Source organism: Lathyrus oleraceus, chromosome 1 (assembly GCF_024323335.1).
Source record: "Lathyrus oleraceus cultivar Zhongwan6 chromosome 1, CAAS_Psat_ZW6_1.0, whole genome shotgun sequence".
NCBI lineage: Eukaryota > Viridiplantae > Streptophyta > Magnoliopsida > Fabales > Fabaceae > Lathyrus > Lathyrus oleraceus.
In genome coordinates this window covers 462,688,119-462,708,971 of record NC_066579.1, presented here as the reverse complement: position 1 = coordinate 462,708,971, position 20,853 = coordinate 462,688,119, and the positions used below count along the sequence as shown (strand labels likewise).

Genomic DNA, 20,853 nt, shown 5'->3' with positions numbered 1-20,853 from the left:
ATAATTAAATTGACTAATAAACCCATCTTTAAGGAATTAAATTATAAGGCTTATTAAATAAAAGAATAAAGTGAAGTATGAAATTAAACTAATGGAGTATAGAACTAAATAAGCCTCTCAAAACTAAAAGAAAAGGTTTATTTTATTTATTTATAGTATCTATTTATAATTTATAATTATTTAAAAAATAAAATCATGTAGAGAAAAAAGTAGAATAAATTACATGTATGAAAAAAGAGTAGAATAAATAGTAGTAAGAGGGAAAATTGCAAGATCGAGAGAGAAAGAGAGTAAAGTAGATTGAATTTCCGATCATCTTCACTTCACTGTCTCCCAACTCCGATCTCCGATCGATCGTCGGAATCACAAACTCAAATTGAAATGCAACTCCGTTCCTCCCATTCTCATCATCCCAATTCCTTCAACTTCCACTTGCAGGTGATTTTCATTTTCATTCTCATCTTTACTTTTTTCATAATTCTAACGAACTACTAGATCTGATCAAATCTAATTCTTGTTTTGCTTTATTTAGTAGCTAATTTACTAGTATTCAAGTGTTTTCGGTTGAATTTCGAAACACAACACTGGGTGAGTGGTGGTTGAAGGAAAATTGGGAGGAAAAAGGTGCATAGATAGTGTTTGTGATATGGCTTCTGCTAGCCTTGGAAGTGGAAATGGAAATGGTGGTGTTGGTAGTTCTAGGTCTGCTTTAAGAGGTTCTTCAAGTTCTGTTGATTGGCTTGGGAGAGAGATGCTTGAGATGAGGCTCAGAGATAAAGTTGAGCATGACCATGATGACGATGATGATGGCAGGGTAAGTTGCAAACTTCACTCAATTTAACAGTTCCTGTAAATAAAAATTTGTTTAACAGTTATTGTAATTTCCATAATGGATAATTTCCTATTCTGGCTGGACATTTATCAACTTCGTTAATTTCTATGAATCCGAGGCAACTCTTCTTGCCCATTCATACCCTAAATAAATTACTATGTGAAAATTCTGAATAATTAAATGAACTAGAGAAAGATATGAAAAGTATTGATTACTATACTAAAAGATATTAAAAGTAGTATATGACACAATTTGAAACAAATAATTAATATTATATTTAAAAACGAAAGGGTCGCTTAATTTTGAAAAATGTGTTACTTATTGTGGGACGGAGGAGGAGTGGATTAATAAAACTGTGTAAATTTACTGTCTATTTTCTGCAATTTGATGGTTTGTTTGTTTATTTTTCAAGTCAATTCAGTTGCCACTGTTTTATACTCTGCAGGAGAGTGAGCCTGATATCATTGATGGCGTGGGTGCTGAAACAGGACATGTAATACGAACCAGCATTGGTGGACGAAATGGTCAATCTAAGCAGGTCAGTAATTTTCCTGGGCCATTTGCTATTGGCAAACTCTTGTGGTTATGGTGTTGTATTGTATCATATTTGAGCCATTGAGAACTAAGAAATTATGTGACAATTTTTCTTGTTGGAGCTGACAGAATGTTAGTTATATTGCGGAACACGTAGTTGGGACGGGCTCTTTTGGCACTGTTTTTCAGGTGAGGCAGTAGAACTACTTAATTTGCTTTTGATATCTTTTGCAAATGTCATACTGTTATTATATCACATGCAAACATCTTTTTCATTCAAATAGTTAATGTTGTTGTCAGGCAAAATGTAGAGAAACAGGAGAGATTGTTGCCATCAAGAAGGTTCTCCAGGACAAGCGTTACAAGAATAGAGAGTTACAGATTATGCAAATGCTGGACCATCCAAATATTGTCGCACTGAGGCATTGTTTCTTTTCGACGACCGACAAAGAAGAGCTTTACCTGAATCTTGTACTAGAATACGTTCCTGAAACTGTGAATCGTATTGCGAGGAACTATAGCAGGATTAACCAGCGAATGCCTTTAATATACGTGAAACTTTATACGTACCAGGTATCTAGTTGCTTTCTCGTTAGTTAAGTTTGGGAACAGAAAGCTGGAAATGCATTATACCATAACAAGTCACAGTCTCCCAAAATATTTGATGAATTATTATTTAAAAACGACACTCTGCACGTAGTAAGATTAATAAAAGTAATATATGATCAGCCCATGAAAACCTAGTTTTTTAAATTTCTGCCTTGTTTTTTTTGTCTCGGTCATAGATTACTTTTTAATTTTAGATTTATCTAATCTGAATAATTTGAGTTCGGGTTTCACATGTGGAATTCTTTTTCAAAGAATCATAAAAGTTTAAAATAATCATAATGGATAACACTTTTTGTAAATGGGTAGTAGACTTTTAAGAAGGGAAGGAAATAAAAGAAGTATGCAGTTTATACATTTCAAATCCCTAGTAGTTTTTACGTCTGTTGACAAATTTCTTTGTTCTTTTCTCTAATTTTGGCTGCAGATATGCAGAGCCCTTGCTTACATACATAATTGCATTGGAATCTGTCATCGTGACATCAAACCTCAGAACCTACTTGTAAGACCTTATCTGAATAACTAAGTTTTATGTTACACGGGACTTATTAAGTTTACTAAATGCCTCACGATGGGCTTGTTTATTATGACCTTGTTTTTTCATATGCTAATTTGGAAGTTGAAACATTTCAACGCTCCCGCATCAATATAAATCCACACAGGAAGGAAGCATTACATAGATGATCATAAATAATTATTGGAAGATTGTTTTTACAGCTTGTTTGGTTTGATTTTCATTTTTCATTTTGGTGAAGTACTTGCCTGCTTTTGAAGATTTTCATTCATTTCAAGTAAATGTAACTTACTCTTTTGAAGATTTTCAATTGTAGTTTAATTTGATCAGTCGGTGATGTCTTAAATTTTTCTCTGAAAGCTTATACAGCCAATTGTAGTTTATCTTTCTAATCTTTTTCAAAGAAGCTGGTTTAGCATGTTGAGGACCTACTTTCTAAAAGCTTGAACTATTAGATGGAGAGACAAGCTGTACTAATACGGCTTTATATTACTAAGAGTATATATGGTCACACAGCTTTATGCGTGTGCTGGTATCTCGTGTCACTATTTCTGGTTGAAATTATGGAGCGTAGATAATCCAAATTGTCACTTTTTTTTTATTATCTCACTTTCTCTGCCGGAGTCTGTTCTCCTCTATTGTGAATGATATGTGAAGGTTTTAGAATCTATACTCTAATTAGGGAAATACAAAACACTGCCATTCTTAGTATTTATCTACTGTATATATTTATTGAAAATTTGCTTGCAAAACAAACCCGGGTCTGTGTGGTGCCTTGTTAATTTTGTTTCTTCCATGTTTGTCTCCATAGAATTGACTGTATAAGCCATATGGACACCATATAAGAAATCTGACACGCAGAGGAAAATACAGGATTTCTTAAATAGTTAAATACTGCTCTCTTTGGCTTTCTCTGCGACAGTAGAAAATCATGGCTAGATGATAATAATATGGCCAGATGATAATAATATGGCCAAACATTGTACTAAAGGATTCAGTTTTAATAGACCTTTTAAGGGGCATATATGTTCCTTCTCTGTGTCTTCTGGCAATCATATCGAATTTGCTTAATCCAACTGGAAGATGATATAATGTATACCAGTATACTTATGTCTGCACCATTTAGTAAGTTACTATTGGTTGTTCTCAAATGCTTGTTCTCTTGGCAGGTGAACCCACACACTCATCAGCTTAAACTATGTGATTTTGGGAGTGCAAAAGTGTTGGTAAGATATAAAGCCAATTGAATGGATGATTGATGGAAGTTACTTTTCTACCCCTCAAGTTTCATTCTTGTTCTAATTCATCAGGTGAAAGGAGAACCTAATGTTTCATATATTTGTTCAAGATACTATCGTGCCCCAGAACTTATATTTGGTGCCACTGAATATACAACTGCCATAGATATATGGTCAACTGGCTGTGTAATGGCTGAATTACTTCTTGGACAGGTGATTTGACACTTTTTTCCTTCTCATTTCCTTGTTTTCTGTTGTCTTTCTTGTTTTCCTGAAATTCAGCTTAATTTGCAGCCCTTGTTTCCTGGAGAGAGTGGAGTTGATCAGCTGGTTGAAATCATCAAGGTGAGGATTTACCATCAATGTTTTTCAATTAGTCATTGATTTGGCATGCAAGAATTATGTAATTCTTTCATATTTAATGAATATGTGAACCATTAATGATGCTATCAATTTTGTAATTCACTTTTCCCCAAAGAAATCACAAAATTACAATTCCATTTTTTAATCATTTCAGGTTTTGGGAACTCCTACAAGGGAAGAGATAAAGTGCATGAACCCAAATTATACTGAATTCAAGTTTCCGCAGATAAAACCTCATCCATGGCACAAGGTTTACTCTCTTGTGCTTTGCTTGCATTCTGATGTTTACTCTTAAATGCTTGTGGTAATTAGTAACTCAGGATTTAGGTTTATTTTCTTATACATATTCTTTGTTGGCAAGCTAGATTCTAATATAGATTGAGCATGTGCCAGTTACACTTGTTCTATATGTATCTTGATTCTTTGTTGGCAAATATTTTACTATATATCTTTCTCCAATTACACTTATGCTAACATTGTTCATTTGATGGCATTTTCCTGTTTTCGTTCTTGCTGTGAATTCCGTCTTAGTAACATTTAGTATCTTGATTATTGGTTCATGGTAAAAAGATAACGATGTTGTTTCGCATAAACGCGAAGCATAATCCGTTCTAGAGTTGTATTCCTCCATATCTCTTTTTTCATGAAAATAAAATAAAAGTAGCTTTCCTTCCTACTATTCTTCGTTTTGTGTAATAAAAATGAAGCTAGTATCGATAAGTTGTGTACTTGTCTTCTCCGTGAGGATTGTAATTTTATATTTATTTTATCCAGTAAGTGTTAGCACAGCGATGACTGCTTAGCATTGTAGCCCAAAGGGACAGAGTTCAATCTCTAGTAGGGACTGTATGGCCTTACCTGTCCCCATAAATTAATAATATTTTCCTTCCCCCAATTTTAAAAAATAATAATAAAGAAATAAGTAAAATATCATTTTAAGCTGACTTGTCTTTCTGAACTTTACACCTACAGCACTTAGTTTTCCATACTTTTATCTCACTACCACATTTTCTCTTTATTTGATCCACGTGCATGTGTGCCACGTCCTAGCCTTCAATTATGCATGCTGCAGCATGATATAAATTGATATGGTCCTAGTCCTGAGTTATTATGGCATTAGATAGATTTGAGTATGAATCAACTAATCAGCTTATTTCTTTTTGAGTTTTTTATGTCTGCTTTGTCTGATTGTTGACCCGACATAGGATGGGATCAGTGTTGAAAAATCTCAAGGACCATATGAGATTAATGCTAGCTTAGTGTAGGTAAATATTGATGACATGTCCTAGTTCGCTGTCTATGCTAGGAGAGCTGCATGATGCTTTGTTAACAGTCAAAGTGGTTCTAGGCTACATTTTCCAAAATCAGGGATATGCATTAATGGCTGGGTTAAATTGATACTATTATAAATTAGTCCCATTAGTGCCATGGGTTCTAGGCTACTCAGTTTGAGAAAATACAAAAGAATCTGTGTGGATGCCAGCCTATATCACTTAAAGTGGTCTTGTTTGCAAGAGGGATTGACTACAACATTATCCTGATTTGACAGGTCTTTCAGAAACGTTTACCCCCAGAAGCAGTGGATCTTGTCTGTAGGTTCTTTCAGTACTCTCCTAATTTGAGATGCACTGCTGTAAGTTTAATCTCCCCACTTTTTGTACTTGTATTATATTCTCGCCTTGGATGTACAATTATAAAGTTATTTGATGTTTGCTATATTATGGGTGCAGTTGGAAGCTTGCATTCACCCCTTCTTTGATGAATTGAGGGACCCAAGCACCCGTCTTCCCAATGGTCGCCCACTGCCTCCGTTGTTTAATTTCAAACCTCAGGGTCAGTCCAAGTACTACCTTAGCTCAGAGATGAGCACAATCTAAAATTGAAGTTCTTTGAAACAACTCTATTTAAAGCAGCAAGCCAATAATATAATTGTCTCAACATTGACATGATATGTTAGCAAATTGTGTTTCAAATTGAGGAAAGGAAGAGCAAAAAATCGCTTTAGTCCCATAATATGCGGACACCAACTCCACGAATCAGGGTCATAGAGTAGATTGTGTGGTTCAAATTTTGCATATGCATAATACATATAACCATGAGGACGAGTTTTTATTTTATCATAAAAAAGGATGAGTTTATGATGGGGGTTTCTTAATCATATCTTCAGCCATAGGAGTGCACGATACAAGTTTTTTACACTTGTTCTTACTTTTGTGTTTGCATTTACTATTCAATTATTCTACATTCTTTCATATAGGGGCCGCCACATATTGTTTTTTACATTTAAAAAACTTGTTCTTACTTTAGGTTTTTAATCATCAATTACAACCATTACTTTTGTTTTTTACACTTGTTCTTACTGTATAATTTTTTGCTCTGTTTTCCCTTTGTTTTTTACACTTGTTCTTACTGTATAATTTTCTGCTCGGTTTTCTCTCTAGTCTAAAGTAATAAGAAGAATCTTTTGAAGAAAACTAGCAGCCGCCTTTTGTTTGAAAAAATTGTTGTTTTTATTTTCTGTTAAGTTAATAGTTAGAAAAGTATCATTTTTTCTATTAAACTTATTCTAATATTGTTTTAACTATTTTCTGTGCATATATATTTGCATGTAAAAGATAATAAACTGGAAATAAGGTACTAATATCTTCCTGACTTGCATGTTCATTGGTGCAGAACTTTCTGGTATTCCACCCGATGTCATCAACCGGCTTATTCCAGAACATGCCCGTAAACAGAACTTATTTATGGCTTTGCACACCTAGCAAGTTTTGTTTTTGTCCCCCCTTGTTGCTCACTTGCAGGCTGTAAATTGTCGGGTGTATCTGAGGAAGAGTGCTACAAAAAGAGTTCCTAGGATTATATATTATAATATTATGATTCTCATTTTTTTTTATTTGTCAAAGGAGCTGTTTTCTATTCTTGCTCAGGAGTGAACGTTTTCATGTATATTTCTTAGGCCCTTTTGATACATCTTATCTAATACAGAATGAAACTTGATAGTGTTCATGATATCGTATGATAAGTGTTTGTTTTAGATCACAGTCTTATGTCTGAATTTGCTCTGCAATCTGTATTAAATTACTTTGATAGTTCATGTGACCGGTAAACTATCTCTATCAGCTAGATCAACACGATGAGATGTCAACAAAAAAACAAACAAGAATTCCCGTTCTTGTTCTTGATTACGAGGATGGATGAGAAATGCCCAACTTTTTTCCAATGTGCTTGGTATCATATTGGGTATATATCAACCGTGTGGTACTGGTCGAGGCATTCTAGCCAAGATTCGATTCAGAAGCTCCATTCCTGTTGTTGGGATTCAGAAATGGAGAGATCTCTAATTTAATTCAAAAGTTTTGTCCTGATTTATTTCCAGCTTTAATGTTCTAGGCATCTATTTCTGTAGAGTAGTTTTTTGTTATTGTTTATCTCACGTAACATAAAAACCTCTGCCATGGTTGTGCAGTAGTAAAGTAGTAATGTTTGAGACACTGAAAAATTACCATACCTTAAATTGTCCGCAGGTGTTTTCGAGATACATTTTTGGGGGCATCTTAGATCACCCCATTCTTTATAAATTAAACAAATCTGCAAAAAAATTTGAGATATATTCGGTGATACATCTTTGAAACTACCATTGAATGCATTTTAAGGTATTTAAATAATATTATTTTGGATATACATCTCCGAAAACTTTTATGCATGTATCTTGGACAGAAAAAATGTTTTTGCATGCAACTTATGCTTGATATCCTCTAATACTTTTTTGGTACCAAATGATTTTCCTAATCTGCCGGTATGTCATCAAGATGTTCACAGACAATCCTGTTAGGAGCAGACTCGAAAGCAGATACATGTACATCACATTCCTTCCACTTGTCAGTCATCCAGAGTATAATGAAATGAGGTTGAAGGCAACAATGTCCCGGTGAGCGGTGTATGGTGTTCAGACAATGTCATCATGTCTGATCAATATACACACAGAACGGCCACACAACATCATTCCCTCTATGCGAACAATACATGCAAGCATGTGGTTAATCCTCTTTATACCCTACCACACGATCAAACATGTGTATGCGGTGAAAGTGGGATATGATTCATTCCTGAAAATGAATAGAAAGAAATAATAGTAAGAAGTGTAAAAAAGTGCTTTTAAAAAGATTAGTAATAATAGCTACGAAAATTACCGTCTACGAGAATTACCGTCAGCAGGGTGCAGGAGCCTATCATTTGCCTAGGAACGGTTTCCCGCCTAGCTCTGGCCTGCTCATTTTGAAGTCTACCCTCTCACGTCGAACAGATGCGTGTTGGATTTCACAACCGACTCTCAACCTCTCATTGTTATTTGCAGCCATTAATCCTAAAAAAACGAAGAGAAAATGACAAAATCAGAATATTTTTAGATATGCATCTCCGAAAATCATCAGGACACAATTCAGAGATGCATCTCCGAAAAAAATTGTGTTTCTAACAATGGCAGAAACGCAGACCAATCTTGCCCTAACAACCTAAAATACAACCAAATGAAAGTGCATGTCTCTGACAACTATCTATTTTGAATGTGACTATAACTTAATGCATTTAAAACAACCCATTTTACCTAATAAATTAATCAAAATTCAAAAAAGTTGAATGAGAAACTTACTCAAAAAAGTGTCGAGGATGAAAAATATTGAATATAGTAAGTGGAATAAGTTGGGATTGAAAAACTTGAAGTAGAGGTAGTGTTAATCCTTGAAAAATGGACTAAAATGGACTAGAAGAATGTTGCTCATGAGCTCCAATGTGGTATCTCAAAAGTTTCTAAAAATGAATAAGGAGAAGAGGGGGTTGTTTGTCGCACGTTATATATTAATTAAACATGTTCGAAAATGCATCTCCGAAAAAAACACCTGAATTTGAAAATAAGGGTTAATCTAAAGATGCATCTGCAAACAAACCCTAAAACACACACAAGGATGCATCTCTGAATTGAATTTTGACAAGGTGAGAGACATTTAACCATTGGTGCTTATTTTGTGGGAAAACGACGCGTTCGGAGATGCATCTCCCAAAACTATAAATATTTCTGACTTTTCGTCAGGGGTTAGGAAGGATCTATAGAGGTGGGAAAATAAATTCTCTTTTCTTTGACGCCGCAACTTTAGAAAACACAATAATGATTTAAAATCTAGAAAAAAATGGTTTAATTGGCATATCAATCGGTGGTTTGGAATTTGAAGTACGTCAAAATTTAGGAAAATGAATTTGACCCTAAAATGAAAAGACAAATAATTTAAAATAAATATAGGATTTTTTAAGAATAATGGGATTAGAGATTCTTGTTGGTATATAAAGAGGAAATTTTTCAACAAAAAAAATACACAAAAAATAAACAGAAGTAAAATCCCCTATAATATCAACATCAATTAAAATTGGAATAGAAGAGCTGTTAACATAATTCAAACCTTTGGATTTATTGAACACAACGAATTAGAATGAAACATAACGAAGTAGAATAGAAGAAGATGGAATGAAATATAGATCTCATTCTATTGTTTAAATATATTATTAAAAACATCTCATTCCATTGCATACACTCCAATTTGAGTTGAATAAAAATAGAGGATGAAATGGAATGAGAAGTAGTAAATTTTATCATATTCCATTTCACTTCATCCATTATTTATAAATCCAAACAATGAAATCTCATTATTTATCACTCAATTTCATTCCATTCCATCTCAAACCATCACTTCAAACATATATTAAGACTTTATTTGATTGAAGGTTTTTAAATGAGAGCAGAAGAAAAGAGATATTTTTAAATATTTGTTTGATTATTTTTTAAAAAGGAGAGAAGGAGAGTCAAATTCCCCCTAGACTCATTTTTTGTTCCCCTTGGGAATTTGGAAGGGGAATATTCAATATTTAAAATTTTATTATATTTCTAATTTATTTATTTATTTCTCTCATTTGTTTTTCATTTAGAAAGTCAAGTTTCTTTTGTCTTCCACTCCATTTCATTCATATTATTAGATACATTGGTGATTTTTATTTTTTTTATATCAAAATTTATATGTTGTTCATTGTTACTATTGGTGTATTTATATTTATTTTTATTTTTTTGTCAAAATTTATATTTTATGCATTGTTTTTATTTTTTATCAAAACTTATATTTTAAGATTGTTATTATTCCACTGAATTGTTGATTTATTATTTTTTTTTTCGAATTTATATAATATTTCATGTTATGATGGATCGTTGATTTTTTTTCCTTTTGTAATTTTTTTAATCAAAATTTATATGTTGAGGTTGTCATTATTTCATGTTATGGTAAATTGATAATCTTAGAAACTATTTTATTGGGTTAAATGAATCATCAAAATTAGAGAATTGTTATCAACAAATGCTTTGAGTTGCTTTGAAGAACTAAAAAACTAATCATCATCGAAATAATAAAATAAAATAATAAATCAAAAAACTAAAAAACAAGGCATCCCATAATGACCAATAGGGTGGTGCCACATGGCCCCCCTTTAAAAAATATGAACACACAAAAATAAATCAGGGAGAATAAAACCAACACCAAAACTTAAGCTTCAAAGTTTTCTTGAAATCATTCATGGCTTCCTCTCTCTAAATATACCGACCATTTTCACCGATTCAAAATAAAATAAAATAAAACTCAATCTCAAAAACAACTTAAGCATAAAAATAAAAATCCAACAACATCCAAAGTAAGAAAACAGAACGAGAAAAAAAAAAGGAGCAACCTTGATGACAATGGCGGTTTCGACAGCGATGAAGGTTTTTGTGTGTTTTAAAAGAGAGGTTTCGTCGGAGTTGGTTGGAGGTTGTGGAAGGTTACCGTCGTTTGGGTGGTGGTGTTGGTTGTTATGTTGTTGTCTTGTGTTGGATGGAGAATATGAAAATATTGGTTAGAGGTGTTTATGAAGTTGTGTTGTTGAGAAAATGTGACTTTTATGGTAGGGTATATATGGAGAAGAAGAATATTATGGTTTAAGATATGGTTTTCATGAAAAACATGTGTATGGTGTGATATAATTTTATGGAGAGTTTAATGTGTTGTGGTGTTTATGAAGTAGTTGGAAGATGGTGATATGAAAGAGGATGAAGATTTAGTTATGATGAGGAGAAAAAATATGGTTTATGGTAGTAGAAAAGAAAAGAGGGTGAAGAGATGATTTTGTTAGTGGTGTAGATGTTGTGGTATTGAGTTTATGGTGTTGGAGAAATTTTGGAAAATAGAGAGATTGTTGAAGAGGAAGTGAGTTATTGTGAATTGTTTCTGTCAAAGCCAAGTGAGATTGAGGGAGTCATATGAGAAAGTGGAGACAATGTGTTTTTTATTAAGGCCACATTTGGATCAATTATGAAAATGAAAAAAACGTTTTTTCTCTTCCTTGGATAATAAATGGCCACGTGGTCTTCTTCTTGTGGTTGAGAAATTTTCCCATCACATGTCATTAATGTGTATATATATATATATATATATATATATATATATATATATATATATATATATATATATATATATATATATATATATATATATATATATATATATATATATAACTGATGATAGTTTTAATTTAATGATTAGTGATAATTTAATATAAACTAAATAGAATTAAATAAAAATATCGAAATACATTAAATTAAATAATGATTAATGATTAATGATTGAAACAAATTAATTTAAACAAAGTTAAACTATTTTAAATAATTAACTTAAAATAAAAACATGAAAATTTTAAATTAATTAACAAGGACATATTGAAAAAATAATAATAATTCGATAAAAATGAATAAAAATCAAGCGTAAAAAGTATCCAAAAAAAATAAAAAAAATAATTTGAATGCACCAAAATGATCAACGCGAAATAATCTTTTCGGAAATATACAGGTTTTGATGAAATTTAGAAATAATAAAAAAATGTCTGGTTAAAAGACTCAGATGGATAAAAATGCGACATAAAATACATTAAAAAAATATTAAAATGAGCACACCGGGTTAAACTACGTGAACCGTAGATTAAGAAAACTGACGTCTGAAAGCTCAATTTTGAAATTTTTGTCTGCTAATTCGAAGTACAGTTGAGAAACAATGAGACCGATCTGTCTGTAGATCCGAAAAATTAACCTGGCTGAAATTTCAAGCACTATGCGAAACAAAATGCATGTTGTGACAAGTAATAAAATGCAAATATCTGGTGAATGTACTGATTCAATGATTAAATAAATATAAACAGACAATGGACGCAAATGAATCACCCTTGAACCATTTGCTTCTCTTCCTCAAACACAAACAAAACCCTATACATATTCAGACAATGACAACACTTTTGATTATCACCCTCCAAAACCTCTGAAACAAGATGCAACAGAATAAATTATGCACTGAGATCGAGAAATCAAGTCTTTCGACTTCTCAATCAACATATGACTGAATGAATATTATTAAGATCAGATAAAATTCCAGAACTCCTAACTTTTTATATAAACTTTGATAAATGCTTTTTTTTAACTAATGAAATGCACGACAAAATGGATCGGTTCATGTTATGCTGATGCGAGTGAAAAACTCAGGGTGAAATTTAGGGTATGACAGTAATAAATTAAAATTTCTAGTAGTAATAAATTCTACCTATGTTTTAAGATAAATGTTGTTAGTAATAAATTACCCTACACATAAATACTAAAATGACTTACCTTATTGCTAAAGAATATAATATTATTTTAGGATTATGTTGGTACAGTAGATGGAGCTCATATAAATGTCAAAGTATCAACAAAAGATGCTCCTCGATATTGTGGTAGAAAAGACTATCTGACAAAAAATATTTTAGCTGTGTGTACTTTTGATTTAAAGTTCATTTATATTCTCACTTCTCAAGATATTTGAATGATTTGTCTCTAACTCGAGAATAATAAAAAATACATTAACACGCGAAGATAAATTTAAAATTCCTCAAGGTAGTATTTACTTTTACTATTCAAGCTTTTTATATTTTGAAATATTTTTTTAAATTGAAAAAATGTACCACTTTCAAATCATGAGAAGATGTCGATACTTTATGCACCTCACCGAGCTAATGGAGATGAATCTAAATCTGTAAAAGAGAACAAAAAAATTCATCGATCACCGATAAATACTATTTTGAAACTATTCAATATATTGATGACCATGTTTCCTCGAATGAGATGAATTTGAAAAACTTTTTGATGTTACTTATGATTTTTCTATAACTGAAACACTATCAACAAATCCTTCACCCATACCAAGTGGTAGTAAAAAGAAGAAAATGAAAGTGGTTAAAAACAAATATACAAACAATAAAGTTATTGTACTTCAAGAATCAATGATTGTGGTTGCAGATGCATTAAGAGAAGGAAATGTTATAATACGAGAAGGAAATGAAATAATGAGACGCAGATTCATTAAGAGAAGGAAATGTTACAATACCAGCAGGAAATAAAATAATGAGAGGGCATAAAAAAATATGAAATGCCTCCAATTTAAGGGGAAGAAACATGAAATTTAATAAATGAGTATGGATTTGATGTAAAGTTATTGTCTCAAATATATTGCATTGTCATGAAAAATGCTGACAAACTAAGAATAATGATCTAAAGTCCACTTGAAGCACACAAAATAGTGACAATACAAATAGTCTTTGATTCACTTGATTGATCGTTCTATAATAATTTTATGATGTTTATGAATATTTTGTTTACATTTTAATTGTTTCTGAATACTTAGAATATTTAATATTTTATGTTTGATGATTTGTGTTATTTATGAACTAATAAGTTTTTATTTGGTGAAATTTATTCAAAACTATTTTTATTTAGAATTGATTTTACTAAATACAAGTGGTATAATATTTGTAAGGATAAGAAAGTAAATTAGTTTTAAAATCCTTCACATTCCTCTTGAACCAAACATATACTCTCTCAAGTTATATATATATATAAGCAACAAAAAAAACCCACATTTTAAGAAAGTGACTATTGTTCATTTAAGTGATGAAAATTTGCATTTTTCTCTCCAAATTTCCATTGCTTTATATTTTTAATTAAGTTAACTAGTAAGATACTCGTGCGTCTGCAAGGATAAATTTATTTGATACAACATAAAATATATTTCGATACACATGTAAATTTAAAATAAATTAGTTAATTGTAAAATGAACAATGATCATATAAAGTCAATTGCATTAAATAACCATACAAAACGAAATAAAGGGATCCGAGAGATGAATAAAAAAAATTGAAATTTGAAAATAAGGATTTTACCTCTTAAATAAAAGTAATGGTTGATTACAATAAAATAGGTATTGAAATGATAGTGACCCGTGAAACATTTTCTAAAAAATAGTTATTTGTCATATGTTAATGCTTCATCTTCTTAAATAAAACCCTAAAAAAGCAGAGTTGTAACCCTGAAAAATTATACATTCTCATCCTTATACCATACTTCCCAGTAGTATGCTATATATGAAATATCAAGTTAAGTTGAAACCAATGTAAATCTATAAAAGCAAAGTTAAGAAATATTAAAATTAGTATAATGTGAGTTTTGATTTGAACCGACACTATGGACATATAGAAAACATGTGAGTTCAGGTTGAAGTAGTATCAACTTCCTCTTGATGAGTTACTTAAGTGATTAGAAATGAGGACATATAATAGGTTGATTACAAGTATGAAAAAACAATATATTAGAGAAATAGGTCAACTGTAAAGTAATTCTTGAGAATGAGTTGTTGCATACCTCATTTGGGTTAAGATAGTCCTTCAATGTTTTGATAACAACATCATCCTCAATGAACCTCACAGAATCAAACAAACAACAACAAACCAGAACTGATAAAAGTAGAGAAGACAAAGCCAAAGATAAAGTACAACAAAGTAAAATAAAGTTTCAATCTAATAAATGAATAGCATGAAACATAATAAACAATAACAAATCACCATGAATGAGAAGTAAAGTTGGAAAATTATGTTAAATATACTTAAGAAATAGATATCAAAACAAACAACAACAACAACAACAATAACAACAAAGCATGAATGAGAAGTAGATATAAAGAAAAACTTCAAAGAGATGACAAAACAAACAAAAAAAACATAATCCAAAAACCTGTGATATGAAAACTGTAGCGGAGAAATCAAAGAACACAAATCCAAACATGAAGTAACATCAAACGACAATGTGATAATACCAAAGCAAAATTTACAAAACTGGTGAAACAAAAAAAAAGGTCAAAAGAAAATAGAGAAAACAAATCCAATCTCAAAGTTAAAGAAAGTAACATCAAACAACAATACGAAAAAACACATACCTTTTGAGAGTAGTAATGGAAGATGAAACGAAGATCGTTCTTACTGATCGGAGAAGGAGAAAATGTGATTGTTCTTAACAAATTGGTCGGAGATGGAGAAACGGTTGTCGACAGCAAAGTTGATCAAAATGAAATACCAATCGGTTCATTAGGAAGGCCTTGAGATGAGGAGTACAGATATGGATTTGGTTTTTTTATTGGAGGTGGTGGTGGACGTATATAGGGGGAGAAAGGGGGCGGCGGTGGGTTTGTGAGGGAAGAGAGAGAGAGAGAGAGAGAGAGAGAGAGAGAGAGAGAGAGAGAGAGAGAGAGAGAGAGAGAGAGAGAGAGAGAGAGAGAGAGAGAGAGAGAGAGAGAGAGAGAGAGAGGTTAAAATACGATTCTATATGGTTTGAAATAAGGGAGGGGACCTATATTTATAGGCTAAAAAAGGAAATTGATTTTAATGCTTTTTAAGATAATCTAATAGATTATAACCTAATGTTAATCGATTAGAAACTTCAAAGGTAATCGATTACCAGTTTAACAAAGGAAATAAAAGATATCTAGTTGTTGCACATCATTATGATATTGTCATAATCACTTAGGACTCAATTTGAACTGATCTGATCGATTAAATACATGTTCCAATCAATTAGATAAGGCAAAACTTTGCCCACATCAATTCTTACTTCTCCCATTTCATCTCACACAACTTCAAGACATTTTAGAAGAAAAAAATCTTGAGAAAAATCATTTTTAAAAGATATTTTAGTGTACGTGTATGTGTGTTTTAGCCATTCACTTTTACAAGAATGCCCATTTACTTTTACAAAACATTCATTGAGACTAAAGTAAGGCTTTCTTATGTTCAAGAATTTGTCAGATGCTTTCTTTTGTAAACATTTGCTTAAGTTCACTTTGAAATAAGGCTTGAGCTTAAATCCCATTTTGGTTGCCATCATCAGACAGTCAAGTCCATCATACCTTAATACTTAAATTTTCATCTTTATCTGCTTAATCGCTTATGCTTGACTTGTCATAAGACATAGGAGTCATCATTGATTGGTTGTCAATATTAGTTGTCATCATCAAAACTTATTGTCCTTGTTAAAAGCATATATGTCATACGGTGAACTGACTTGGGGTGTTTTGCTTTTAATCGCAATGTCGCGGATAGCAAGAGTCGCCACCGACTTTTCTTTTATCCAATAAGGAAAGGTGGAAAAGAACAGGAAAGACCTTAATTAGATTTTGGGTTCGGGAGGTACATTATACAAAGGGAAGGTGTTAGCACCCTTTGTATCCATGGTTATCCATGGGCTCTTAATTGCTTGATCACTTATGTTTTTCTTGTCTGAAAAAGTGTGTGAGAGCTGTTTAGAAAATGCTTTGAAAAGAGAGTTTAACTTTGTAATGATTCTTGTACGAATGTATACAAAGTATTTATCTCGTTTAATTTTGAAAGTTGTTTAGAAAAATATAACTTGACAATGATTCTAATACGAATGTATGCCAAGTGGTGATTTTCTAATAGAGGTTTTGAAAAGTGTGAGGTGTGAAAAGTAGTTTAAGCTGTGAGCAAGCATTTAGGAGTTATACCTACCCAAGGTCTTTATGGGCATTTCCTATCCTTATGAGGGTAAAACTGTCCTTACTATTGAGAAGTAAGTAGTCTTATCCCTTTGGATGTAAAAGGGTCATCGTAGGGTCATCAATTGGTCATTGAAGGCAACAGTTGTAAGGATACCTTAGCATTCGAAGGGACGATCATCATTTAACCGTAGGCTACACCGAAGGGTCATCGAGGGACAAAATCGTATTTTCGAAGGCAACATCCGAGGGACCATGATTTATTTTATGATGATTTAACCGAAGGGTCTTTGCTAAGTGTATCCCTACATTCGCGGGACACGACCGTTATACCGTAATACCATAGGGCAGCAAAGAGAGGTCCAAGATCACATATTTAAAGGCCGTATTTTACAATCAATTAGGCAATTAGGATGAATCTCCACATTAAAATCAATACATTAAAATCAGCTAAGTAATTGAGGGTGGATCTCCACATTAAAATTAATACATTAACATTAATTAGATAATTTAGGGTGAAACTCCGCAAAGGGCATCCCACAAATAAAGTGGAATACCTATCTAGCTAGCTTTCCCGGCGATGTGTGAACCTTTGCAAAACTCAGCAAACACGTCAGAATACCAAATCAGGATGCAATCGAGAATTACACCACAAAAGAAACCAGAACAGCAGTAGGGTCAGATAAACAATGCATGGCTATGATAAAAACATGACAGGTGGGCAAAAGTCAGAACAGAAAAGTCGGCTGCTGTCGCGTTCGCTCCTGCTTCGCCTAGCGAAGTCTTAGCGAACACTCGTTGCATGCTCGCTTAGCGATGTGCTAGCGAGCGGCTGCGGATTCCGGTTTTAATAACGATATAATGGCAGCAAGCTTCACACCTTATAGCATTCATTACAGAGATTATGCGGTTAGACATTCAGATGTTCATGCATACTTAAATTCATATGTAAAACTTAAGATAGTTTCATAAATTCAATCATGATACCATGTGCAAATTAAGAACAAGGTAGTAATAGCAATGCCAACCTGTTTGTAATCGAATTGTAACCTTGAATTGGCCGATCGGATCGAATTGAGCGGAAGTGACCTTGCTGCCGCCGGCTTTTCCTTCAGGGTTTCCTTTAGGGTTACTCGGAATTCTCAGGGTTAGCCTCCAGGGTTTTCTGTCTGTGAGCGCTAGGGTTTGCTTGCTAGGGTCCTCCTTTCGTCCTTTTTCGTCCCCCCTTTTTCTGACTGGAGTTGTGGTATTTATAATGCCTTTTTTCATGACCTAATAGGCTCAGAGTGAAGCCTAGAATTTTCTGTTATCTGCCAGCTTCGCTAGGCGAGCGTGTAGCGAACGTTCGCTAGGCGAGCGTGCAGCGAACGTTCGCTAGGCGAAGGATTTGCTCGCCTAGCGAGCAGGCCAGTTTGGGCCATTTTCTGGATTGGGCCACTCGTGAGCTAGGCCTTTGTTCCTTTAAGATCAGTGTCATAAAAATGAGTCGGAGTGCCCTGAAAAATGTCTTGAAATATTAATGGGCAAATTTTGGGGTATGACAGCTGCCCCTGTTCAATATTCTTGAACCGAGAGAGTCAGAATGGTATGTACGCCATTCGTGGTCTGGAGGTGGAAGATTATTGAACACTTAGGATGCCCCAAAAATTTGCACTTGTCAATTAGTTAGTCTTGATGGAGATGGGTTTAAAGATGCCATCTAGGAAGTTTTGATGATGAGAGCTTCAGAGTACGTCGTACGTTAGAAGATATCTGAAGTCATGGGTGTCACTGGATCATACGCTAGACCGTATAATGAGTCCTTCATTAGGCCGTCGACTTCACTGGGGAGTTAGAATGGGTCATACGCCGCTGGGGATAACAGATCAGAATGGATCATACGCTAGATCGTATCTGAGTTGCAGAATGGGCCGTCTGTTAGGCTGTATCTGACGAAAAGTAGTCGTACGCTAGACTACACCTCGGGATGTACCGTACGCTAGGTAGTATCTGAGGAATGAAGATCTGAATGGGTCGTACGCTAGACCGTATTGTTGGAGGAGTAATATGTTGTGCCGAATCAAAATGAGATAAGAATCCGAATGAGTCATACACTGCTGGGGATAAAGGATCAGAATGGATCGTACGCTAGATCGTATCTGAGTTGCGGAACGAGCCGTCCGTTAGGCTGTATCGTTACTGGGGGTGAAGGATCAGAATGGATCGTATGCTAGATCGTATCTGAGTTGTAGACTGAGCCGTCCGTTAGGCTGTACCTGATGATGAAGGGGTAGTCATACGCCAGACTACACTTCAGAATGTACCGTACGCTAGGTAGCATTTGAGGCCTTGAAGGTCCAAATGGGTCGTATGCTAGACCGTATTGGAGTTGTTGAAGGTCGGAATGGATCGTACGTTAGATCGCATCTGAGTTGAAAGAGTCCTATGTTGAGCTGAATCAGAATGAACCGTACGCTAGGCTATATCTGATAGTATTTGTATATGTTGTATTTGCAATAAATGTCTGGGATGGGCTTATAGATGCCATCGTTAGGAGGATGTCAGAATGAATGTTGACATGGAGTATATCTGAAAGATGTAGTTGAATCCTGAACGTAATTGATGAGGATGTCCGTCTGAATGGACCTTTGTTTTGACTGTATCAGGGGAATAATTAACCTGAAAAATAAAGTTAGCTTCATGCCATGTCATGATGCATGAGATGTTTTATGCTTTCGAAGATAACTGCGAACGATGTATGCATGCGTATGCTGTGAAATGATGTAATGTATGAATTATGCATCTGAAAAGTTCTTCCAGAGGACTCTACTGGGGAAAACAAATCTCAATCTTCTGGTTGGGAGATACTGGTATCGATGACCCTTTCTTAGCCGGGGATGCTTGATTTCTGTCTGATGGTAGAAATGTTCAACAGAAGCCTGACTGGGGGTGGAAGAGATGACCCATTTGTCTAGTAATGCCACTCTCTTCTGGGAATGACTGGCTTTGCTGGGGGATAGGATTAGCAACGGATTCATTGGAAAGCATGATTAGACCTTCTCCTCGATCCTGAAGTCTAGTAGTAATCGCTATTTCTATTTTATGCACGCATTTTTGGTAAACATCGATCATATCCAAATGCATATATTAATTCGAATTAAATCAATGGACGCTTATGCAAACAAAACAGAGAAAGTAAAACAAAAGCATTTTTTTTAAAACTAAAATTATATTGATTTCGAAAGAGGGCCTATAAACAGGCAATTTGTGTACAAGGAGACAGAAATCCTAGTAAGAGGAAATTGTCAAGAAAACAAAGAGAAAGCTATGCCGAAAACGTTCTATTGACTTTAATTCCCCTACTGCCATTATGTCTTCAAGCCTCTCATCTCCTGCTGTCGGATAGAAGTGATTAGCTTGTTCAGTCCTTTGAACTTGGATGAAGCTGTCTGAGAACGGGACATAGTCATACGCTTTGATCCCTAATTTTTGCCTGGACCGCCTTTTCAGGTTTTCAATCCACCAGGATACCCCTTTTTGCCCAAGCCGCCTTTTCAGGTTTTCGACTTGCCGGGTGCACATTTTTTTATGTTTATCCCTAATTTTTGCCCGAACCTTTTTGGTTTGTCGGGATGCCCTTACTTTTGCCTAGGTACGTCGACCTAGCAGGTCTCTTTTATGCGTAGTATTTTTTGACTATGTCTGCGTTCACGGGATGCGGGAAGTCTTCGCCATCCATCGTAGCAAGTATCATGGCTCCACCAGAGAATACCTTCTTAACTACAAATGGCCCTTCGTATGTGGGAGTCCATTTGCCCCTGGGATCACCTTGTGATAGAATGATACGCTTGATAACTAAG

The 20,853-nt window shown here is 33.8% G+C and overlaps 1 protein-coding gene across 1 annotated transcript; it reads left to right on the top strand.

Annotated features, from left to right (window-relative positions):
• The first annotated feature begins 216 nt into the window (after positions 1 to 216).
• On the top strand, positions 217 to 7,128 carry LOC127086067 (shaggy-related protein kinase kappa). Its single transcript, XM_051026757.1, has 13 exons — positions 217 to 438; positions 533 to 814; positions 1,278 to 1,370; positions 1,496 to 1,555; positions 1,667 to 1,939; positions 2,400 to 2,474; positions 3,656 to 3,712; positions 3,797 to 3,937; positions 4,019 to 4,069; positions 4,242 to 4,337; positions 5,637 to 5,720; positions 5,818 to 5,920; positions 6,761 to 7,128. Exons 2-13 carry the CDS (start codon positions 647 to 649, stop codon positions 6,847 to 6,849), a joined length of 1,290 nt encoding a protein of 429 aa, XP_050882714.1. The 5' UTR covers positions 217 to 438; positions 533 to 646; the 3' UTR covers positions 6,850 to 7,128.
• The last annotated feature ends 13,725 nt before the right edge of the window (positions 7,129 to 20,853 follow it).